This window comes from Nelumbo lutea, chromosome 5 (assembly GCF_056320005.1).
Source record: "Nelumbo lutea isolate HS-2025 chromosome 5, American lotus-T2T, whole genome shotgun sequence".
NCBI lineage: Eukaryota > Viridiplantae > Streptophyta > Magnoliopsida > Proteales > Nelumbonaceae > Nelumbo > Nelumbo lutea.
Window position 1 is genome coordinate 80,845,488 of NC_142688.1, and position 21,534 is coordinate 80,867,021.

General features: G+C 39.5%; 1 protein-coding gene across 2 annotated transcripts in view; it reads right to left on the reverse strand.

Moving 5' to 3' along the window:
- The window catches only part of LOC148853070 (putative serine/threonine-protein kinase PBL17), a 33,951-nt gene extending 12,692 nt beyond the window's left edge, over positions 1-21,259 (reverse strand). Inside the window, exons 1-6 of one of the 2 annotated variants that reach the window (XM_088943565.1) lie at positions 20,626-21,259; positions 20,441-20,535; positions 19,853-19,958; positions 19,420-19,707; positions 17,903-18,423; positions 16,694-16,986 (exon numbers count right to left, since the gene is read on the reverse strand). In XM_088943565.1, coding sequence (XP_088799691.1) covers positions 16,694-16,986; positions 17,903-17,951 — 342 coding nt within the window. In that variant the 5' untranslated portion in view covers positions 17,952-18,423; positions 19,420-19,707; positions 19,853-19,958; positions 20,441-20,535; positions 20,626-21,259. Of the gene's footprint in view, positions 1-16,693; positions 16,987-17,902; positions 18,586-19,419; positions 19,708-19,852; positions 19,959-20,440; positions 20,536-20,625 lie in introns of those variants that run through there. The other variant, XM_088943566.1, reaches the window with a different exon arrangement.
- Positions 21,260-21,534: the final 275 nt, after the last annotated feature.

Genomic DNA, 21,534 nt, shown 5'->3' on the forward strand with positions numbered 1-21,534 from the left:
CCTTTCTGAATCTGTCAAACCATGCTCTAGGAGATTGTTTCAAGCCATAGAGTGACTTCTTAAGCTTGCACACCTTTCCCTTTTTAGTATCATTGTAAAACCAGCAGGAAGATTCATATACACTTCTTCTTACAAGTCCTCATTTAGAAAAGCATTCTTCACATCCAGTTGAAACAAGGGCCAAGAGTATTAGACAACAAGAGAAAGAAGTATCCGAATGGAGGTCATCTTTGCAACTGGCGCGAAGGTCTCTAAGTAATCAATGCCATAGGTCTGTGTGTACCCTTTTGCAACAAGTCTTGCCTTGTACCTTTCTATACTTCCATATGCCTTATATTTTACTATATAAACCCATCTGCATCCAACTGTCTCCTTGCCTTCTAGTAGGTCCACAATGTCCCATGTCTGATTCTTAATCAAAGCTTCCATCTCTTCCTGCATAGCTGTCTTCCACTCAGGTTTGGAGATAGCCTCACTAACACTCTTGGGTATAGACACTGAATCAAGAGAGGAGAGAAAAGCACGGTAGGAAGGAGAAAGTCCACTGTAGGATAAATACTGTGAAATACAATGAGTAGTACACTTTCTCTTCCCTTTTCTGAGAGCAATAGGAAGATCAAGATTATCTGTAATAGAGTTAGTAGGATCAATGGGAACTGAAATAGTAGCGAGACCAAGAGGAATGCCTGAATCCATGTCAGCCGAATCTGGAGTCTCCAAGGGATCGACAGGAAGTAGTGTGAGTTCTACTGTAGTGGAATCAATCGCCTTGTGAAGTCCCTATTGTGAGTAATGCTGAGAAATAGAACACAAAGGAGGTGGCAAGGTAGGTGCCACAAGGTGGTGGTCAAGCATAAGAGTAGACACAGGGACTGGAATTGAGAGAGGAATAGATTGCTGACTTACTTCCCCAAAACACTCCCCCTGAAAAGGATGGGTGACCTCCTGGCAAGGATTCTTTGAGAAGAAGTACGTGGATTCAAAAAAGGTGACATCCATGGTAACATACTGGCTCCCAGAGACTGAATCATAGCAGCAGTACCCTTTCTGCTTCTCTGAATATCCAAGGAAGACACACTTCTTTGCCTTGGGATCAAACTTCGAGCGTTGAGGACCAAGGATATGTGCAAAGCAGACACACCTAAACACCCTGAGAGGAATATGAAACATCTCCCCCTGAGGAAAAAGAAGACTGAATGGAGTGTTGAATCCAAGTATACGAGAGGACACCCTGTTAATCAGATATACTGTTGTGAAAGCTGCATCACCCCGAAAATGAATCGGAACTGTAGATGTGATCATTATGCTTCTTGCAGTCTCAACAATGTGTCAGTTCTTCCTTTCTACAACACCATTCGACTGTGGACTATAAAGGCAACTGTTCTGATGGACAACACCATATTTTAATAGATATGAGGCAAGATGTCTTTCAAAATATTCCCTAGCATTGTCAGATCTCAACACCTTTATCCTTGTTCCAAACTGTGTTAGTACCATCTAATGAAATTGCCTCACCAAGGATGGTACCTCATCGCGGGATTTCATTAGGTAAATCCAAGAGTATTGAGAGTAATCATCCACAAATAAGAGAAAATAGCGATAACCTCCCATAGAAGGAACATGGTAAGGGCCCCACACATCCGAATGAATAACATCAAAAGAAGAAGAACATCTTTTATTACTAGGTTTAACTGAATGTCTACAATGCTTTCCAAGTTGACAACCTTCACACTCTAGACTCGACAGACTAATAGACTCAAAAAGTTTTGGGAACAAAGAACTCAAAGAAGAAAAAGGTAAATGACCCAAACGATTCTGCCAAAGCATAATTTGACTCACAGGTCCTGACTCACTATCCCTGCTGACATGGATGACTCTGATGAGGAGGAAGTACATCCAGGAGGTAGATTCCATTCACTTCACGACCACTCCCAATCGTCCTCTTTGAATCCAGATCCTGCAAAATACAATGCCCTGGAAAAAAAATTACAGAGCAGTTCAGGTTTTTAGTCAAACTACTAACATATATGTTGACAGTTGTTTTGTGTACTGTTTAGTACCACAAGGGTACTGTTGTAATTTCTCTCCTATTTATATTGTATGACTGGGCTAGTATAAATAATAACTCTTTCACTCGCCTCCTTGATCCTGGAGGGTTTTAGTCCACTCGACTCTCCTCTCTTCTCTCTTCTCCTCTCTTCTCTTGCTCTTGCTCAACATGGTATCGGAGCAAGTTCGTCCAGGCTTGAAAACAAGTTAGTTGAGGTCATTATCCAATGTCGAGTTGGTTGCCTCTTCATCTCCTGGAAGTTGTATCCCTGATGCTTGACCTCAAGAAGCAAGAAGGTGCCGGCCTGACTGTTCAGCTTCCTAGCGCAGAAAAGAGTTCTGGTATAGAGTCTTTTCATATTCCAGCCTAGATGTTGTCTTCCTTGATTGCTCGACTGTAGAGTGGCTGCCATCTGATGTATGAAGAGGAGATTCTGGTTTGCAGAGAGGCTGGTATTCAAGAAGTGACTGTTCGGCTCCCCTGAAGTTGGTGTCAACCGATTAGGTGTATGGTGAACTATCACCTTGTGTCTTCCTTTCTACTAAGGTGTTGTATGAAAACTGTGAAACCATAGGTCATACAGAACTTGTTATGTACTGCATTGCAGTGTTTGTTTTGTTCTTTGGATTCCTACAAATTGTAAGTCATTCAGACTTGTCCAAGTACTGCAGCAACAGTGTTTGTTCTTGGCTCTCTATGAAGTTGTAGGTCAGAAGTACCTAGTTGTATGCTAAAATAACAAGTGATTCTTCTTTTGTGGACTGAAGGACATAAGCTCCTTTTTTGTAGCAGCTCTGTGAGGCAGTGTGCCTTGGTTGTTGTGTGTTCTTAAAATCGGAAATCATGAATGCTGAATGGAATGAGTGGAGGTGGTGACCTATCTTTTCCTATGGCTGTTGTTCCTCTTGATGGATTAAATTACCTAGAATGGTCAAGAGGGATAAAATTATACATCACTGCAAGGGGGAAGATAGGCTATATAAATGGGAGGATAAAAGAACCTTCCTCTGGAAGTGTTGAATATGATAGATGGAATCAGGAGAACAGTATTGTTATGTCTTGGCTCTTGGTTTCCATGCAACCTCAAATAAGGAAGAATTTCATGTGGGCTGAAACTGCAAATGAAATCTGGGAACAAGCAAAGTCTATATATTCAAAATTGCGACACTATGCCAAAATTTATCAATTGCAGGCAGCATCATCTACTTGTAGACAGAGGGAGAGGTGTTTATCAGTGTATTACTTCGACTTGACCTCTGTCTGGAAGGAGTTGGATCACTACCGAAGTGTGGATTGGAAGTGTAATGAGGATGCAAAAAAGTACAAGCAACTTGTCTCCCAACAAAGGGTGTTTTCATTCTTACATGGTCTGAATCCTATGTATGAATCTATCAGGGTTCAGATTCTCAACTCTAAGGGTCTCCCATCTGTTCAGGAAGTCTATGCTCTTATACAGTCTGAAGAAAGTAGAAGAAATTTGATGAACAGCCCTGGTGGGGATGCAATTGTGATGGTAGCAAAAGGGGGTGTCTCTACTGGTGTGGGATCTTTCTCCAAGAAAGGAGATCTCCAAAGAAAAACAGAAGATAAAGAAAAGTTGTGGTGCACTCATTGCCAGAAATCCCGACACACCAAAGATACCTGTTGGGATCTTCATGGGAAACCAAAATGCGCTCAATATCTGACTAAGAAGCAAGGTTCAAAGGTGAATAAGAGGTCCGGACAGCAAGGTACAAAGAAACATCACATGGCCAACATGACTACTCAGGAGAATCAGCCCCCCATTTCTACTGTGACTCAAATACATCTCACTGGATCTGACCTGAGGGAGGATATTATGAATTCCTTCTGTGACCATTTAGAGCTCTATGGTAGAGCACTTCGTCAGATGGATGCTCCTCCCTCAACCTCATTTGCATCTACATCAGGTAACCCTGCCACTGCTTTCCATGTTGCTTCTCACACTCATGACTTTCCATGGATCATTGATTCTGGAGCATCAAAACACATGGCTGGTACGTCCTCTTACTTTCAAACCTATCACCCTCTTTCTGGAAGAGATAATGTGAGACTAGCCGATGGATCATACACTTCCATAGCTGGTCAAGGAACTCTCTCTCTTCCTCTTGGTCTTACCCTTTCTGATGTCCTTCATGTTCCAAAATTTCCCATTAATTTGTTCTCTGTTAGTAGTGTTACTAATTCCTTGAATTGCTCAGTGACCATTTTTCTCTTCTCATTGTGTGATTCAGGATCTGGCCTCGGGGAGGATGATTGGTAGGGGACGTATGGCTGATGGACTTTACATGCTGGAGAATAAGGCTAGTCTACATGTTACAGAGACAATGAGTCAGTCCTGTAAGAAAAAAGTCTATTTATGGCATTGTCGTCTTGGTCATTTGTCTTTTGAGTCTTTGAAAGTTGTATTCCCAGAACTGTTTAAGTCAATGCATGTTTCTGATTTTTCTTGTCAGACGTGTCAGTTAAGTAAGCATTGTAAAACTCATTTTCTTCAAAGAAATAGTAAATCTGAATCTCCGTTTCACATTGTTTATTCTGATGTATGGGGCCCTGTTACTTTACCATCTGATAGTGGCTACAAGTATTTCATTACCCTCATTGATGATTATTCTAGATATACTTGGGTATACCCGATGCGAACCAGGGAAGAAGTACCAAAAATCATTCAAGAATTCCAGTGGATGGTCTTCACTCAATTTCAAACTGAAATCCAAAATTTTCAATCAGACAATGCAAAAGAATTTTTTCATAGTGACCTCACAGAGTTTTTTGCTTCGCGTGGTTCCCTTCACCGTAGCTCTTGTGCCCGTACACCACAACAAAATGGTGTGGCCGAATGGAAGAACAAACATCTTCTTGAAGTGGGTCGGGGTTTACTACTTCATATGAATGTTCCAAAATGGTTTTGGCTTGAAGCAGTTCTTTGTTCCACTTATCTTATTAACCATATGCCCTCCCGTCGGTTAGAGTATAAAGCCCCACATCAACTTCTCTTTCCTAAAACTCATCTTCTTTCTATTCCTCCTCGTGTCTTTGGTTGTTGGTGTTTTATCCAAAATCTGTCTCACATCCATGGGAAATTGGATTCTCGTGCTATCCCTTGCATATTTCTTGGTTACCCCTTAACTCAAAAGGGATACCGTTGTTTTGATCCTGCTTCTCATAAATTCTATGTCTCCATGGATGTGCCATTCTTTGAAGATGAGCATTTCTATCCTTTTTCTCATCAGGGGGAGTGTAGGCATGAGGAGAAACTAGTTTATCTTCCCTCTCTCCCTGACCCTCTGCCTTTTCGTGTCTTTTCTCGTCATCGCAAAGGCCAACCAAATTCAAGAGCTGTAGAGAATCCGGAAGCTATACCTCCAATGCCACCAGACTCCTCAGGGGAGGATCATACTCACTCAGGTATTTTGGCTCCCAATGATATCTTTGAATCTATTGAAAATGATTCCTCTACTGCTAATGATCTTGACCGCCCTATTGCTCACAAGAAGGGTGTTAGGTTGTGCACCACTAAACATCCTATTTCTAACTTTGTCTCCTATGAGAACATCTCACCCTCATTCCGTGCTTTCCTTACCTCTATTGACAGTGTCCCTATCCTTAAGAATGTGGCAGAAGCTCTTTCAGTTCCTGAATGGACAAATGCCATGAAAGAAGAAATTAATGCCCTTCACAAAAATGGCACATGGGAACTTGTTGATCTTCCTAAGGGAAAGGTTCCAGTTGGATGTAAATGGGTGTTCACAGTCAAGCATAAGGCTGATGGAACAGTGGAAAGGTATAAAGATCGCTTAGTAGCAAAGGGATTTACTCAAGTGTATGGAGTTGATTATGCAGAAACTTTTGCCCCTGTTGTGAAGATGAACTCCATTAGAGTCATTTTCTCTCTTGCGGCTAATTTGGATTGGGATTTACACCAGCTCGACATCAAGAATGCATTCTTGAATGGTGACCTTGAAGAGGAAGTCTACATGATTCAACCTCCTGGATTTTTGGCTTAAGGAAATGAACAAAAAGTGTGCAAGTTGAAGAAGTCCTTATACGGACTGAAACAATCACCAAGAGCTTGGTTCAACAAATTCCATGTGACAGTTCAACAGAAAGGATACAGGCAATGTCAATCAGATCACACACTATTTGTGAAAAGAGGAGAAGGTAAAATTGCTGCTCTAATTGTATATGTGGATGACATAATTGTTATTGGTGATTGGGAGGATGAAATTCAGAGGTTGAAGTTTTTTATTGCCACTCAGTTTGAAGTAAAGGATCTAGGACTTGCTAGGTACTTCCTTGGAATTGAAGTCGCCTGATCAAAGAAGGGTATCTTCATTTCTCAAAGAAAATATGTCCTAGATTTACTTCAAGACACTGGGAAGATGGAGTTGAAGCCAGTTGACTCTCCTATTGACCCCAACCATAAGTTAGGTGACAGCCGCGGTGAACCTTTCAAGGATGTCAAACAGTTTCAGAGGCTTGTAGGGAGATTGTTATACCTTTCTATGACTCGCCCAGACATTGCATGCGCTGTTGGTGTCCTCAGTCAGTTTATGCATGATCCTAGGTCCTCTCATCTTGAAGCAGCAGAGAGAATTCTCCGATATTTAAAGAAGTATCCGGGTACTGGTTTGTTATTTCAAAAGCACGGACATTTGAAAGTTGAAATTTATACAGATGCAGATTGGGTTGGATCCCAAAGTGATAGAAAATCTACCAGTGGCTACTACGCCTTTATAGGAGGGAACCTTGTTACATGGAGGAGTAAAAAGAAAAATGTGGTGGCTAGATCCAGTGCTGAAGCTGAATATCGTGCTATGGCCCATGGGGTTGCTGAAGGCATGTGGATAAAGAATTTGTTGGGTGAGTTGGTTTTTCCAGTGACCAAACCTATAACTCTATTCTGTGATAACAAAGCAGCTATAAGCATTACTGCCAATCCGATGTTTCATGATAGAACAAAACACATCGAAGTTGACAAACATTTTATCAGAGAGAAAGTTATCACAGGCGAAGTGTATACTCCCTATGTCACTTCTGAGAACCAGCTTGCAGACATCTTTACAAAGGGTTTAAACCTTTCCAGACATCATGATCTTTGTGACAAGTTGGGCATGATTGATATCTATGCTCCAACTTGAGGGGGAGTGTTGACAGTTGTTTTGTGTATTGTTTAGTACCACAAGGGTACTGTTGTAATTTCTCTCCTGTTTATATTGTATGACTGGGCCAGTATAAATAATTACTCTTTCACTCGCCTCCTTGATCCTGGAGGGTTTCAGTCCACTCGACTCTCCTCTCTTCTCTCCTCTCCTCTCTTCTCTTGCTCTTGCTCAACAAGATAACAAATTAGTACTCAATCTGAGAACATGAAGGATAGAGGGTAGACAAATAGAATCATTAATCTTGACAGATCCCTTCCCAGCAATAGGAACATGGGATCCATCAGCTGTGGAGACCCAGTCTCTACCAAAACAGAGCTGGTAAGAAGAAAAAATAGTGGAGCTATGGGTCATGTGCTCTGAGGCTCCAGAATCTATAATTCAAGGAGGTCCCTCCTTACCTGAAGTGGAAACATAATGTGAAGTGGTGTGTGAACTACCTGTGTGAGCAAAGGAGGTAGAGTGGACTCCACCAGTGCCACTTGTACCTTGTTGTCCGCTTGCGGCTGAACTGGAACTGGCTGTATCCCGTTGGTTCAGAAGTAGCCCATACCTCTCAAGTTCGACCCTTACTGCGACAACTGCAACAGACTCCAGAGCAGTTGTAGTAGGAGGGACCGGAGTGTCACCAGTAACTGCCACATGTGCATTTTCCTTCTTATTCTTCAATCTAGTAAGCACAAGATGTGGGTGAAGCTTCCAACAAGTATCTCTTGTATGTTTAAGCTTCTTACAGTAGTCACATATCAGATCTCTTTTGTCTTCTTTCTTGATTTCACTGCCACTTTGTTTAGGTTTCACAACACTTACCATGGCAGACTGATCAGGAATGAGGTTTTTCATCATCACATCCCTCCTGCACTCCTCCCCTGACACAAAGGCATATGCTTGGGAGAGAGTGACACTATCCCTAGAAAGTAGATGTTGTCGTATAATATCATACTCAAGATTAAGGCCAACAAGGAATTCAAACACCCTATACTCCTCTAGATGTTTCTGATAGGTAGCTGCATCCTTGGTGGTTTCCCAACCAAATGTCTCTAAATGGTCAATCTCCTGCCACAGGGTTTTAAGGACTGAAAAATAGGCTGCAACAGATCTATCTCCCTACCTTGTAGCAATAATCTGATTTCTCAATTGATAAGCCCTAGCAACATTCACCCTTTGTGAATAGGTTTCTGCAACCCCATTCCATATCTCCTTAGCCATATTTGCCCATAAAAATTTCTTACTTATATGTGGCAACATGGAATTACACAACCAAGTCATCACCATATAATTCTCCTGCACCCACTGGGAGTTGCTAGTTTCGGGTTTCACCTCTTCACTAGTGATGTACCCTAATTTCCCACGAGCACCAATGGCCATCTTTGCAGATTGTGACCATTCCAAGTAATTTGTACCATCCAACCTAACTGTAGTAATGGTCCCGGCCCTGAAGGGGTCTCCAGCACCTCCTCCCACTGGTCCTATTTCACTCTCAGGCTTATTTTCAACTCTGTGGCCCTCCATGCTTCTTAAAAAAGGTAAAGAAAATAACTAAAAGTTGCAACAAGATCAAACAAAACATCTTTGGGAACCAACAACACTTTCTTGGTGTCCTGGACTTTTTTCCCACAAAAGATTCCTTTTATGTGGGATGGGAGAAGAGAAAGGGGAGGCAGCCGCCCTCTCTAGAAGCCTCCAAACCAGGCAAGACTTGAACCGCCCCTTACAAAAAACTCCAAGGAACCCTAAAAATTAGGGCACCACTTCCTAGGTCAAAAATGAAGAGTCCAACAAAAACAAGACTCTTCCCCTTTCTCTAGGTTTCCTGATTCTAATGAGAAACCCTAGACCAGCTACAGGGCACACAAATCCATCAAGAAAATCCAAAAAATTAGGCTTACCTGAGAGCTTCGATCAGCCTCTTAAATCACCATGCAGTTGGCCGATCTAGGGCTGCATGAGAGAACAACTTCAAGAACCTTCGACCTGTTCTGATACCAAGTAGAAATCAAGAAAATCCAAAAAACTAGGCTTACCTGAGAGCTTCGACCAGCCTCTTAAATCACCATGCAGTTGGCCGATCTAGGGCTGCATGAGAGAACAACTTCAATAACCTTCGACCTGTTCTGATACCAAGTAGAAATCACTATTTGTTGTCAAGCTTCTTATGAGAGAAAGAGAGGGAAGGTGAAGATTTCAGCAATAGAGAAGGAAGGAGAAGAAGAAAAGAGTAGGAGGTCAAATAAGATTGTGAGAAAGTTAACCCTAGCCACCTACCTCTCATTATATTTATAATTAACTTAAAGATGAGATATTACAAGGATGCCCTTAGTAGGGCGGCTACTAAAACTGAACAATCACAACTTTAAAAAATATAAACTAATGGGCCTAGGCCCAACAACTTCCTAACTAAATAAAAACAAACTAAAATAAAACCAGGCCACTCAACAAGATCATTAATCCCACTAGCATCACTACTAGTAATGACTATGTCATCAACATACGTTGTCAAAATGATCTTCCCAGATGTGGTATCCTTGTTGAAGACTGAATGATCAACTCCACATTGCTTGAGGTCAAACTCCCATACAACACTGGTAAACCTACCATACCAAACCCATGGTGACTGCTTGAGTCCATAGATTGCCTTGCACAACTGACATACCAAATCAGCCTCCCCTTGAGCAACATACCAAGGAGGTTGCTCCATGTACACTTCTTCTTGAGGATCACCATTAGGGAAAGCATTCTTCACATCAAGCTGGTACAAGGGCCAGCCAAAGTGGGTAACAAGAAAAATAATAACCCATACAAATGACAACTTAGCCACTGGGGAGAAGGTCTTAGAGTTGTCAACACCGTAGGTCTATGTATAGCCTTTCGCCACCGCCACCAATTGGGCTTTGAGCCTCTCAATACTACCATCTTGTCTGTGTTTGATCATATACATCCACCTACATCCAAATGTTAATTTCATAAGGGGTAGGAAGGTAAGGTCCCATGTGTGGTTGATTGGAGAACTTGAAATTCATTATCCATTGCTTTCCTCCAATCAGGTGATGCAAGAGCTTCCTAAATAAACCTAGGGACAGATATAAAAGACAAAAGAGACACAAATTTCTGAGGGGCAATGGATAAATGAATAAGAGAATAATAACAAGAGATGGGATGGTCAATACATGCATGTTTTCCCTTACATACAACAATGGGAAGATCAAGATCTAACAGTGGAGGATCTGTTGATGGCTTTGATGCTAGTGAAAGGGTAGAAGATTGAGTCTTGAGCACGTCCGATGTACACTCTGTGAATTGATGGTCGAATGGGCTCATCAATAATGAGAGGAGGAATAAACACATCACTTGAAGCAAATGGGTGAGGAACAGAGGGAGAGGGTTCCCATCTAGAGAAATAAGGAAGACTCTCAAAGAATGTGACATTAGGAACAACAAATGATTTATGGAAGATAGGATCATAACATTTGTACCCATTTTGTGTGCGAAGGTAGCCCAAAAAGATACATTGGATTGCTTAGGACTCAAGTTTATCACGTCTAGGGCCAAGTGATGGACAAAACAGACAACCGAAACACGCGAAGGAAGAGAGAAAGGAGACTTTGAAGGAAACAAGATAGAGAATGGAAAGTCCCCAACAAGGACAAATGTAGACATATGATTAATCCAGAAGCATAAAGTGAGAACAAAGTCACTCTAATAGCTTTTAAGAATAGACATTTGGAGTAATAAGGCATGAGTTGTGTCAATAATGTGTTGATTCTTCCGTTTTGCCACACCATTTTGTTGAGTGTGGGAACAAGAAGACTAATGTATAATACTATGAGTATCAAAATAGGCTTGAAAGGAATTGTGAAAGTATTCATTTGCATTATGAGAACAAAAGACTTTAATACAAACACCAAGTTGATTTCGAATTTCAGCATGGAAGGAAAGAAAAATAGAGAATAATTCTGAACATTCTTTCATTAAATATATCCATGTCATTCTTGAATGATCATCAATAACAGTTACAAAATATCAAAATCCATTGTAATATGGCATACAACTGGGACCCTAAACATCTTAGTGGACTAGATCAAAAGGACTTTGGACTCTATTATCTTTCCTGGGAGTAAAAGTGATTCTATGATGCTCGCTAAGTTTGCATGATTCACAATCCAACTAAGACACTAACACCAAATTAGGGACTAATTTCTTCAAAATTCAAAGTGAAGGATGACCCAAGCAGAAATGCCACTTAGAGGAGTAAGAGATTAGTGAAGAGCTCTCAGTGGACCATCAAAATCTAGGCAATATAGTCTTCCAACTTCACGACCTCCACCGATCATCCTTCCCCGTTATAAGATCCTAAAAAACACAATAGGATGGAAAGAAGGTTTAGTCTAATGACTCAGTAAGTTTACTTACAGATAAAAGACAAAAAGGAAACTTAGAGATGTAAAAAACATAGTTAAGACTAATATCAGAATGAAAGGAAACATTATCAATACCATTAATGGAAGAATAAGTGCCATCAGCTACAGTAATAGTCTGTACAGTGGAGGGTGGAGACAAGGACTCAAAAGGATTTGAAGATCAAGTCATATGACCTAAAGCTTCAGAATCAATTACCCATGGTAAATGGTTAGAATTAGAAACTCAATAAGTTATACCTGGCTTAGCAAGTGTAGTAGTGGATTTGGAGGGCAAAGAAGAGGTCTGACAAAGTCTCTCATATTTTTCATGAGTGATGGAAATCAGCTCATTACACTTACCAACTCCTGTGGCAAGCAACTCATTAGTAGAATCGTTCATACTAGTGTCATCCTCAAAATTAGGGCATTAGCTAAGGCTTTCCTAATTTTGTAAAAGGCATCTTCTTGCTCAATTTCCCACCTGAAGGAGTTATTTTTCTTTGTCAGTTTCAATAAGGGGATTATAGCTGCAACAAGGCTTGGGATGAATCTTGTTAGGTGAGAGACTTTTCTCATAAATGTCTTTAATTGCTTCTCATTCTTTAGGCTGGACATCTCTAAGACCGCCATAACTTTGGTTTCATCTGGATGGATTCCATTAGCATCCACCATGTACCCTAGGAATTTTCCTAATTTGACACTGAAAGTACATTTTGTTGGGTTCATCTATAGATTATACTCTTTGCTTCTTGTGAATACCCTTCTCAATACTTCTACATGATCTTCACGTTTCACTACTTTTACCACAACATCACCTGCATAACATTCTATCTTTTTATGTATCATATCGTGGAAAATGCAAATCATTGCTCTTTGATACTTGGCTCCTTCATTCTTTAGACCAAATGGGATTTCTCTAGTAAAAGTTGTCTAATAGTGTTTTGAAGGTTGTATGTGATGCATCAACTGGGTGCATCTGAATTGAATTTGATTGTATCCACTATAAGCGTCCAGAAAAGAGAAGAGTTGGTGTCTTGCTGTGGAGTCTATCAAGATTTCCATGTTGGACAGTGGAAATTCATCATTGGGGAAGGATTTGTTGAGATCTCTGTAATCTACACAACACATATATAGGGCAAGGAATTTGTTATTTAAGGAGTTTGTTGTTATTTGCTTCATGCTATTTTAGGAATTATTTCAATACTAACCTGAGTTGTCCATTCTTGATTCTTCTTCTTTACTAGAACCATGTTTGCAAGCCATTGTGGGTGGGCAGCTTTATGAATCCTACTCTTAGGAGTTTCTCTATTTCTTCTCTTCCTTGATTTCAATTTCTATTTCAGGCTTGAACACTCCTGGTGGTTGCTTAACCGGTTTTTCTATAGGATCTATGTGTATTGTGTAAGGCATGGATGACTAGGGCGAGGTCAAGTTCATGCATCTCATTGTAGGACCAAGCAAATACATCTTTGAATTCTATTAAGGCAAAGTTTGAGGTTCTGTTAATACAAGATCTAAAATTTGTTAATTTGCAAGGTTATAAGTGAAGTAGTTGAGTACATTTGAGTAAATTTATTAGCCTTTCATGCTCTTCCAGTTTTAGGTTCGCCAAAATGAATAGAGGCTTTTTCTCTTTTGGATTATCTGAAACATAGATTTCCTCTAATTTCTATTGCCTTGCCCCATTATTCTCCTACAATTGTTTTGGTGTGAGGTGGACCTCGTCTATGTATTCCGGAGTGTCTACTTGTGTATCTACAATATTTTAGTTTATTAAAGGATTAGTTTAAGGGTCAGTTTCGTATTGAGTTTAGTTTTTTTTTTTTTTGATAAATAATAGAATTTTTATTAATTCAGAAACTGCTCTAGAATTGTAAATTCATACAACATCCCATGGAGAGGCACGACCTGCATCCTCTCCCAATAGCTCGCAAGTAATCTAGTAATAAATTACATAAATCACAGTTGAACCAAAACAAAATTTCCCTATTTGCCCCTTGTTTGGCTAACGCATCAGCTATAGCATTTGCTAATCTCCCCATCCATTGTATAGAAACTAGCATATTCCTTATCAGCCAATTAAATTTCTTAATTTCATTCTTGGAACACCATATAGTATCCTCGGGGTTTTTCAGCCAGCCCACCACCACCTTGGAGTCCCCTTCAATGGTTAACTGCCCTACCCCTAAAGGACCCAAGTAGAGCAATTCCACCTCTCCAAACTCATTCCTTAGAACACCCCCCCATTCCAAATAACCCTAGATTTCCCAAGCTACTTCCATCAAAGTTTAGCTTTAATGAACCTTCAGACGGAGGAAACCATCTTGTAATTGTCTTATTTTTAATGGAGGAACACCTCTCTACTGCTGCCCAGTTTCTCCAAAGGTCATTATCTGAGAATTGATGGAAAATTTCCAAAGTTTTCAGCCACAGTATTGCCCTATTCAACAGACAATCCTTCAGTTCTTGCTTGCTCCTTTCCTTCTCTTGAAATATTCTACAATTCCTTTCTTCCTATAAGGTCCAAATCAATGCAGCTCGAGCACATCTCCAAATTCCTTTCTTCCTATAAAGTAGACTGTTTAAAGATCATGCGGAGTTCTACTGGCAATCTCCAATTACCCCCAAACAACGAGAGTAGCCAAGCCCATAAATCTACAGAGAATGGACAAGATATTAGTAGATGATAACAAAGGAATACAAAGGAAGGGTCTCCACTTTTGTAGGTTATCTAGAGTGTTTACTTTCCTATAATACACTTCCCAACAAAAAGCCATGACTTAGGGGGAACTGGCCTGCACCAAATTTCCTTTGAGGGAAAAGGTTGTTAGACAGAGGAATGAGAAATGGATTTGAAGTAAGAGGCACAAGTAAAAGTCCCTTTGGGTCTAGGAGCCCACACCTTTTTATCTAGCTTTGAAGGATCTAAATAAACTTGATTAAGAAGACAACGCAAGTCAAATAGGGAGTCAATTTCCTCATCCCTTGATCCCCTATGAAAATCATAATCCCAAGTAGGAGCCATAGGTGTTCCCGAGGATGAGACAAATTTTGAGACCACCTCTTTTTTATACAATGAATCAGAAAATAATGAAGGGAAAAGGTCCTTTCGAGGGGTGTTTCCAATCCAAATATCTTCCCAAAACCGGACAGCATCACCAAAGCAAACTTCATACCTGTCACACCTAAGAAAATGAGGAAGAGTGTTGTGAATGACCTTCCAAGGTGCTGCCAAGTTAGCTTGCCTTGAAACACCAACATCCCACCCACTTGTCAAACTACTAATGAACATCGCTGTAGTCATTTTCCTACCAAAGCTTGATGTTTTTCAACCACCCTCCCTACACACAGTTTCCCACTTAATTAAATGATCATTTTTCCTTGTCCTGGTTCCCACAGGAAACCTCTCATTAACTTCTCCAACTTCCTAGCTTCCCTATGTGGTATCCTAAAGATATACTCTTCTCAAACTTTTCTAGCATTGGATTCTAGAATTTGCTCTCCCTAGGATTTGCCCCTAATGGAAGCCTTAAGTAGGACATAGGCCAAGAAGAGATGGAACACTCAAGACACTCTGCAATAGTCTCAAACTCCCCATGCTCCAAGTTGATACCCACTATGCAACTCTTTTCCAAATTTATTTTTAGATTGGAAATTCTTTTGAATCCTTTGATTATCTCCTTGTGGTTTGCTACATTCTTACTAATACCTCCTTCACAAAAGATCATGAGGTCATCTGCAAACTGAAGACGGGTGACTAGGATCTAGTTCCTCCCTACTCTCCACCCCCTAATAATATCTTCTTGATGTAAGCCAATAGGTATAAGGAAGACTTAGAGTCTTGAAAGCAGAAAGGAAGATGTCACCAAGGGGGATGGAACAAGACTTAGCTGGTAAATAGAATGAGATTGGATCCCCCTCAAAGAAGATGGTCTCCCTATTTATAGAAATAAGGAGATAGGTTACATTGCATGAAGCAAGAGTTCTAGAAATTCACCAGCTCATGTGGTATCAAGGAACAAATCTTATCTATTTCTCCCCTTAGGACATGTGTCCTTTAGGACCACAAGGTTGTTAGAGCATGATCTTGAGCCTTCTCAGAGAGCAACACGTGTCAGTACGACACTCAAGTACAGCTGGTTGTGGTTTCCTTGGGGCAATAGTCACGTGCCTGACACTCTCAACATGACTCCTACCACACTACTTGTTCTAGCCTTGCAATGTTTGATCGATGAGAGATTAATCTACCTCACAAGGAAAATCTATCCTAATTCTGAGTGCCTTGCGAGGCCGAATTGGTGTGGTCCCAGGAAGCGAAGTTAATATAGTCTTGCGTGGTAAGAAATAGTTTAGCCTCGCAAGGTGACTCACAAAGTCGAATTAGTACAGCCTCACGAGGCAAAATCTGTTTCACGGGACTCAATTCACAATGTGTCTTTACTCGCTCCTGTGAGTAAACTTTTCTTCGGCCTCATGGTGTTCTGTTTCTTGATATGATGCAACACATCCACTCCATTTACTGTAAGTCTTCTCATGTACAATTTAACAAGGTCATTTGACAAAACTATAGAGAAACACCCATCTTTTTAGAGAAAAAAGAAAAAACAAATGAGACAAATTAACTCCTTTTCTTTAAGAAATATCAAAAAGCAATCTTAATGAGGAAATAAAATAATAGAAAGTTTCATGGTATGGCGTTAAACAATATTTACATGTTGCATATTAACTAGTGATATGGTTCATTAATTTTACATGACGGGGTGGAGGGAGGGGGACACATCTACACACATATATGTTGCAGTTGCATAGTGCATTGTCACTTAGACATCAGTAATCTTATATTATCCCCCCAGCCCAAATACACTTGCAATGACATCAGTAAGGCGATTCATTAAAACATGTTTCACCATATTTTCTGTTCCAATAAATCTTACAAACTTATACACAAGGACCCCCAATCTCATTCTATAGGCATCTCATCATTATGTATCACCATAAAGTTGATTCATAAACTAAAGGGGAATTAAATATAAGATATGAAAGTAAAGATGGAGAAGAACAAATACCAGCCATTCTCTGTCGCCTTGGAATCCTTCTGGATTAAGCTTCTTAATTGCAACTTGTGTGGTCTGGTAACCTGGTCTGACATTCTCATCCAAAACTCCGTTGTACACCATCCCAAATCCGCCCTGACCAAGAATCTGATCTGACCTGAAGTTCTTGGTAGCCCTTCTCATCTCATCATATGTAAAGATGTAAACATTACGACATCCAGGGGTCTGGCGGAGATTTTGGATTGTAAAAGCTACTGGTTTGTTCGGTTTGACTGAAGATATAGCTGTGGGCTGGGGTATCTCAACTGAAATTTTATACATGAAAGACATGTTGCAGGTTTGATGTCAGTTTTTCCTTGGCCATGGATGATTAACACTTCTAACAGTAAGAGCATTGCATTTACATTACTCAGTGACAGCATTGGCAAAACTAGTTAATCCTATGCTTGCCCTAGGTTGTTGAAACTTGGAAGTTGGAACTCTTACTAAAACAGAAACATCCTCTAACAGTGGAATTTATTTTACAAATTTCCCCACATTACAGTATAACTTCAACACCATGTGATGCAGATTTCGGGCTTAATTCATCAACGTGGTCAAATTCTAACATCTTGGCCTTGGGCCAGTTAATTTTGACTTCTAATAGAAAAGCTGATTTTTTAAACTAAGGCTCTATTTGGATAACCCTTTCTTTTTGAGCTTCAAAAAAACAAATTGAGCCAAAAAGTATTTTGAATGTTTGGTAAGAATTGCTGGCAACATTATAATATGATACCAAAACACTTTTGCCCGTTTGGGATTGCATGAGCCATGAAGCCTCGTCTGTTAAAAATCAAGAGAGTCGAAAGTAGGTTTGCATGAGTCCAAAAAACGACTTTCCCTGACTTATAAGAAGCGGCTCACTGGCTCCGTCAACCCAGTTTAATACGCATAAACCCTCCCAAACGGCTCTAAAACTGGGGCTTCGTGGTTTTGGACTCTTGTTGCACAAATCCCGAAGCTTATCCAAACACGACGTAAGGAAAGCTTTAACTGAGGGTTTGGACATGCTGACCCAACATTAACGCGGGTGAAAGTTAAATTCCTACATCCTAGGTGCGCATGTTAGCGATAAGCTGTCCATCTTGTTCCCAGGATTATTGAAGTAATACCATACACACTCATCACATAATCATGAAAGAACAATAAAAAATTGGAAAGCAATTTGTATAAATCTGATACCTGGCTTCTTCCTAGGTCGTTTCCCTTCGGAGGTTAAACAGTTCCCCATCGATTAACTATCGAAAGGAGATGAGGAGACCTCAATGTCATCGTTCCATTGCTGATCCAACAGGCAATCTTGCCGTGATCACCACCTTAACCAAAATTGGCTTCGGACATTCCTATTCAAGCCCAATATCTCTTCACCTGGGTTGATTCTCCTCAGATAACAATGTAGTCTGGTCCCTGTGTCTCCTCCACAGTGAATGTCTGCCTCAACTTCCACCATGCGCTTGTGGGTTGGTGACAACATCCACCAATCGGAATTGAAATTTCAGCTTCTCGTGGGAGATCCTTTTAACAATGTGAATGTGACTCGAACTGGGCACGTTAAAATCCTTGATGGGTGGCGTCAACGGCAGATTTCTCAGTGTGGGTTGAAAGCCGATCTGGCCGCCGGACAATGCAGGTTTCGACGACCAAAAATTTGTCGCGCAAAGGGGGAAAAAGAGGAAGACGATGGCATTTGGATTTGTGGAGTTCTGTCAATTCAAGCTTTTATTAGCCCTTTTTTAGGAAGGGAACAACAACCGTCGAAAACGCCAAAGGCCAAACCCATGAAAGATGTTCTACATGGCCGATTTGTACGAGAACAAAGCTGAGAGATTCATTTTAATTAAGAAAATAACACTTGGACTTAGTTGTGTTCACATCTATGCGGTTTTATATATATTATTGACGTATAACTACACTCCATCTAATCGCGTAAAACTTAAATAGAACTGACACGATCCAAATGTAGCTTAAATGTCAAATTAACCAAACTGGCCCGATCCAATCGGAGTTAGTAAGTTTCGGTTTGTGTGAAAGAAAAAAGAAAATAGAAAAACCATAACTGGGTTCAGTTTTGGTGTATAAAAATCAAAATCGAATTGAACCGATCCTGTGTATTTAAGTAATTAATAATTAATCCCTATCTTATATATTAAATATTGATATATTTTATTTGTATTTTGTTTGAACTTAAAAAAAACAGTGGTTTTTTATGTTAGAAACTAAAAACCAAAAACCAATATAAATATAATACAATGATACAATATTTAATTTAATTTTGTATAAATTTAAATATATATTGACAAAAAATTTTCAATTTTGCATAAAAACACTAATCTATTTAAATATAGATTGTAAAGATCTTGGATTGTATTGGATTGGATTTAATCAGATTCTACTTCATACTTTTAAGATAAAAAAATAATTACCTTTTAACTTATTTATCATTCATTAATATAAACATAAAAATTGAAATTATCATATATAAATTTATACATTAAATTAATATATTATAAAATAATCCGATTTGAATAATATAAATGTATCATATAAAGGAGGTCTATCGCACATATTCAAAGTATGAGGACAAAACATCAAATGGGTGTTAGAATGAGCATCAACTGGGCAAGAAATATCCCATGAAACATAATTGCAACTCCTGACTTTTATTGAATAAACTGGAAGGTAGGAAATAAAACTTGTACCAATACAATCTTCAGAAGTGATGTAGCATAAATTTGTCAATGCTTTGAGTTTTACTTGCTTCCTCCAAGCAAATTCTCTATACATTGAGTTCAAGAAATGGAAAAATGGTGAATTAGAAAATAAAACCTAACTACTTGAAATAAAACAAAAAAGACTGAGAAAATAGTAAGAAAAAAGATTTTAAATTAACAAAAAAGAAGGCTAAAAATGTTGCTTGTTCACAAATACATAGAGGTCTAATGACTAAATTTAAGTAATACATGATGTCCATGTTCAACTTTGTGCATCTGCAAAATTGAAAACAAAACAAATCATTAGTTAGATCTAATGGATAAACCAACCAATTTCAACAAAAAGAAAAACAAAATTAACATTCATAAGTAGCTATGATTCTCCTAAAGAGTGGTCAATAAAGTCTTCCTGAGGACCCACCTGGTGTTGTGGTTCTTGGCTGGGGGTTGTCCCACCAGGCATCAGTAAGGAACTTTGTATTGGGTCTTGTTGATAAAGCTGAATAATCAGTTGGACCATAACCACTCTGCGCTCCAAATAGGTAACATTCATAAATGAACAGCAATATTTAAAAAGCACAAGGAATTCGGTATGTTTAGAGTAATAAGGAAAATTGAATGACTGAAGGGAATGAGGAGCAAGACAGTACCAAAACAGTAGCAAAGAGATGGTTATGCTAGAAGGGCGAACCAGGAAGTCTATGTGCAGGATGTAATGAATATATAGAAAGTGATTTGGGGAAGAGAAGGAATTATTATAGCTGTAACCCAGTCAATCAAACTGACTGAAATGGAAATCACCCAGAAACAGAAACAAGTTAGCGGTATAAAAAATAAAAATAAAAATAAAAAATTTTAAGAAATATGAAGAGGTTAGAAAGAGTGAGAATGACACTTGTTACACACTTGACTTGATGTGCTCGGTAAACCAAATCGATAGCTAAAAAATATAATTATTTTCGACATTCAAAAAAGTGCAAATAAATAAATATCAAACTGAACTACTGACGGTAGGATTCATATGCTTGGTAATCATAGGCTCATAGCCTCAGCTAAGTGAACCATCAGATCTATGAAGCGACGACCAGCAATACACGTGTCCACCTTGCAAAATATAATTAATAGGTATGATTAATTAAAATTCATTATGTTATAATTAATTACAACTAAAAGATTAAGGGATTGATTACTTACCCACTTAATTTCTTGAACGATTGTCAGATTGATTACTTATTGATGTAATCTCCTGAACAGTCGCCGGTAATTCGATGAAGCGACAACACTATCAGCTCAGCTGGTATGAATTACAAGAAGTGTAGGAGAAGAAGAGAGAAGGGGGTAGGGTGATAGAATTTCGGGGTAACACGGTTGAGCATCGAACGAAGACAAATCCATTTTGTAGAAGAAGGAAGGTAGGGTTTGGGACTTTGGGACCGAGAAGAAGAGGGAGGGGGGGAAAAGAGGGTTGCAAAGATCGGACAAGAGAAAATATCACTTTAGGAGCAAAAATCCATACTGTCCGAGGGGAAAACAACAGGGTCTCCTTCGCTTTTCTTCGCCGGAGGGAAAAACAATAGGGTTTCCTTACCTCTTGTTCTCGGTTAGAGTAGAAGGAGATACAGAGTTGAGGGCAAAACAGTAGGGTTTCGTTAGCTCTCATTCTTGGTCAGAGTGAGTAGATGGAGAGATAGAGTTGAGGGAAAAATGACAGGGTCTCCTTGTTCTCCCTCACCGGAGGGAAAAACGACAAGGTAAAATGGCAGCGCTGGAGGGGAAAACGGCAAGGTTTCCCTTAGCTCTCGGTCAGAGGGAGAGAGAGATTGTATTTAAAAATGAGCTTCATCTCACGTGGGATTCTTGATCTACTCGCACGATTTGTGAAGTTCGGAAGGCCCCTTCGTTTTCTCTTCCAAACGGATGAAATTTTTGCAATTGATACAGGCATGAAATATTTGCACGTGAGACGCGAAATCTACTTGCACTAATAGATTCCGTTTCTTACGAGGAGAAACCACCAGATTAATTAATATATATATATATATATAGATAGATATTTAGATATAGATATTTCAGTTTAAAAAATAGAGAAAATTCCTAATCAAT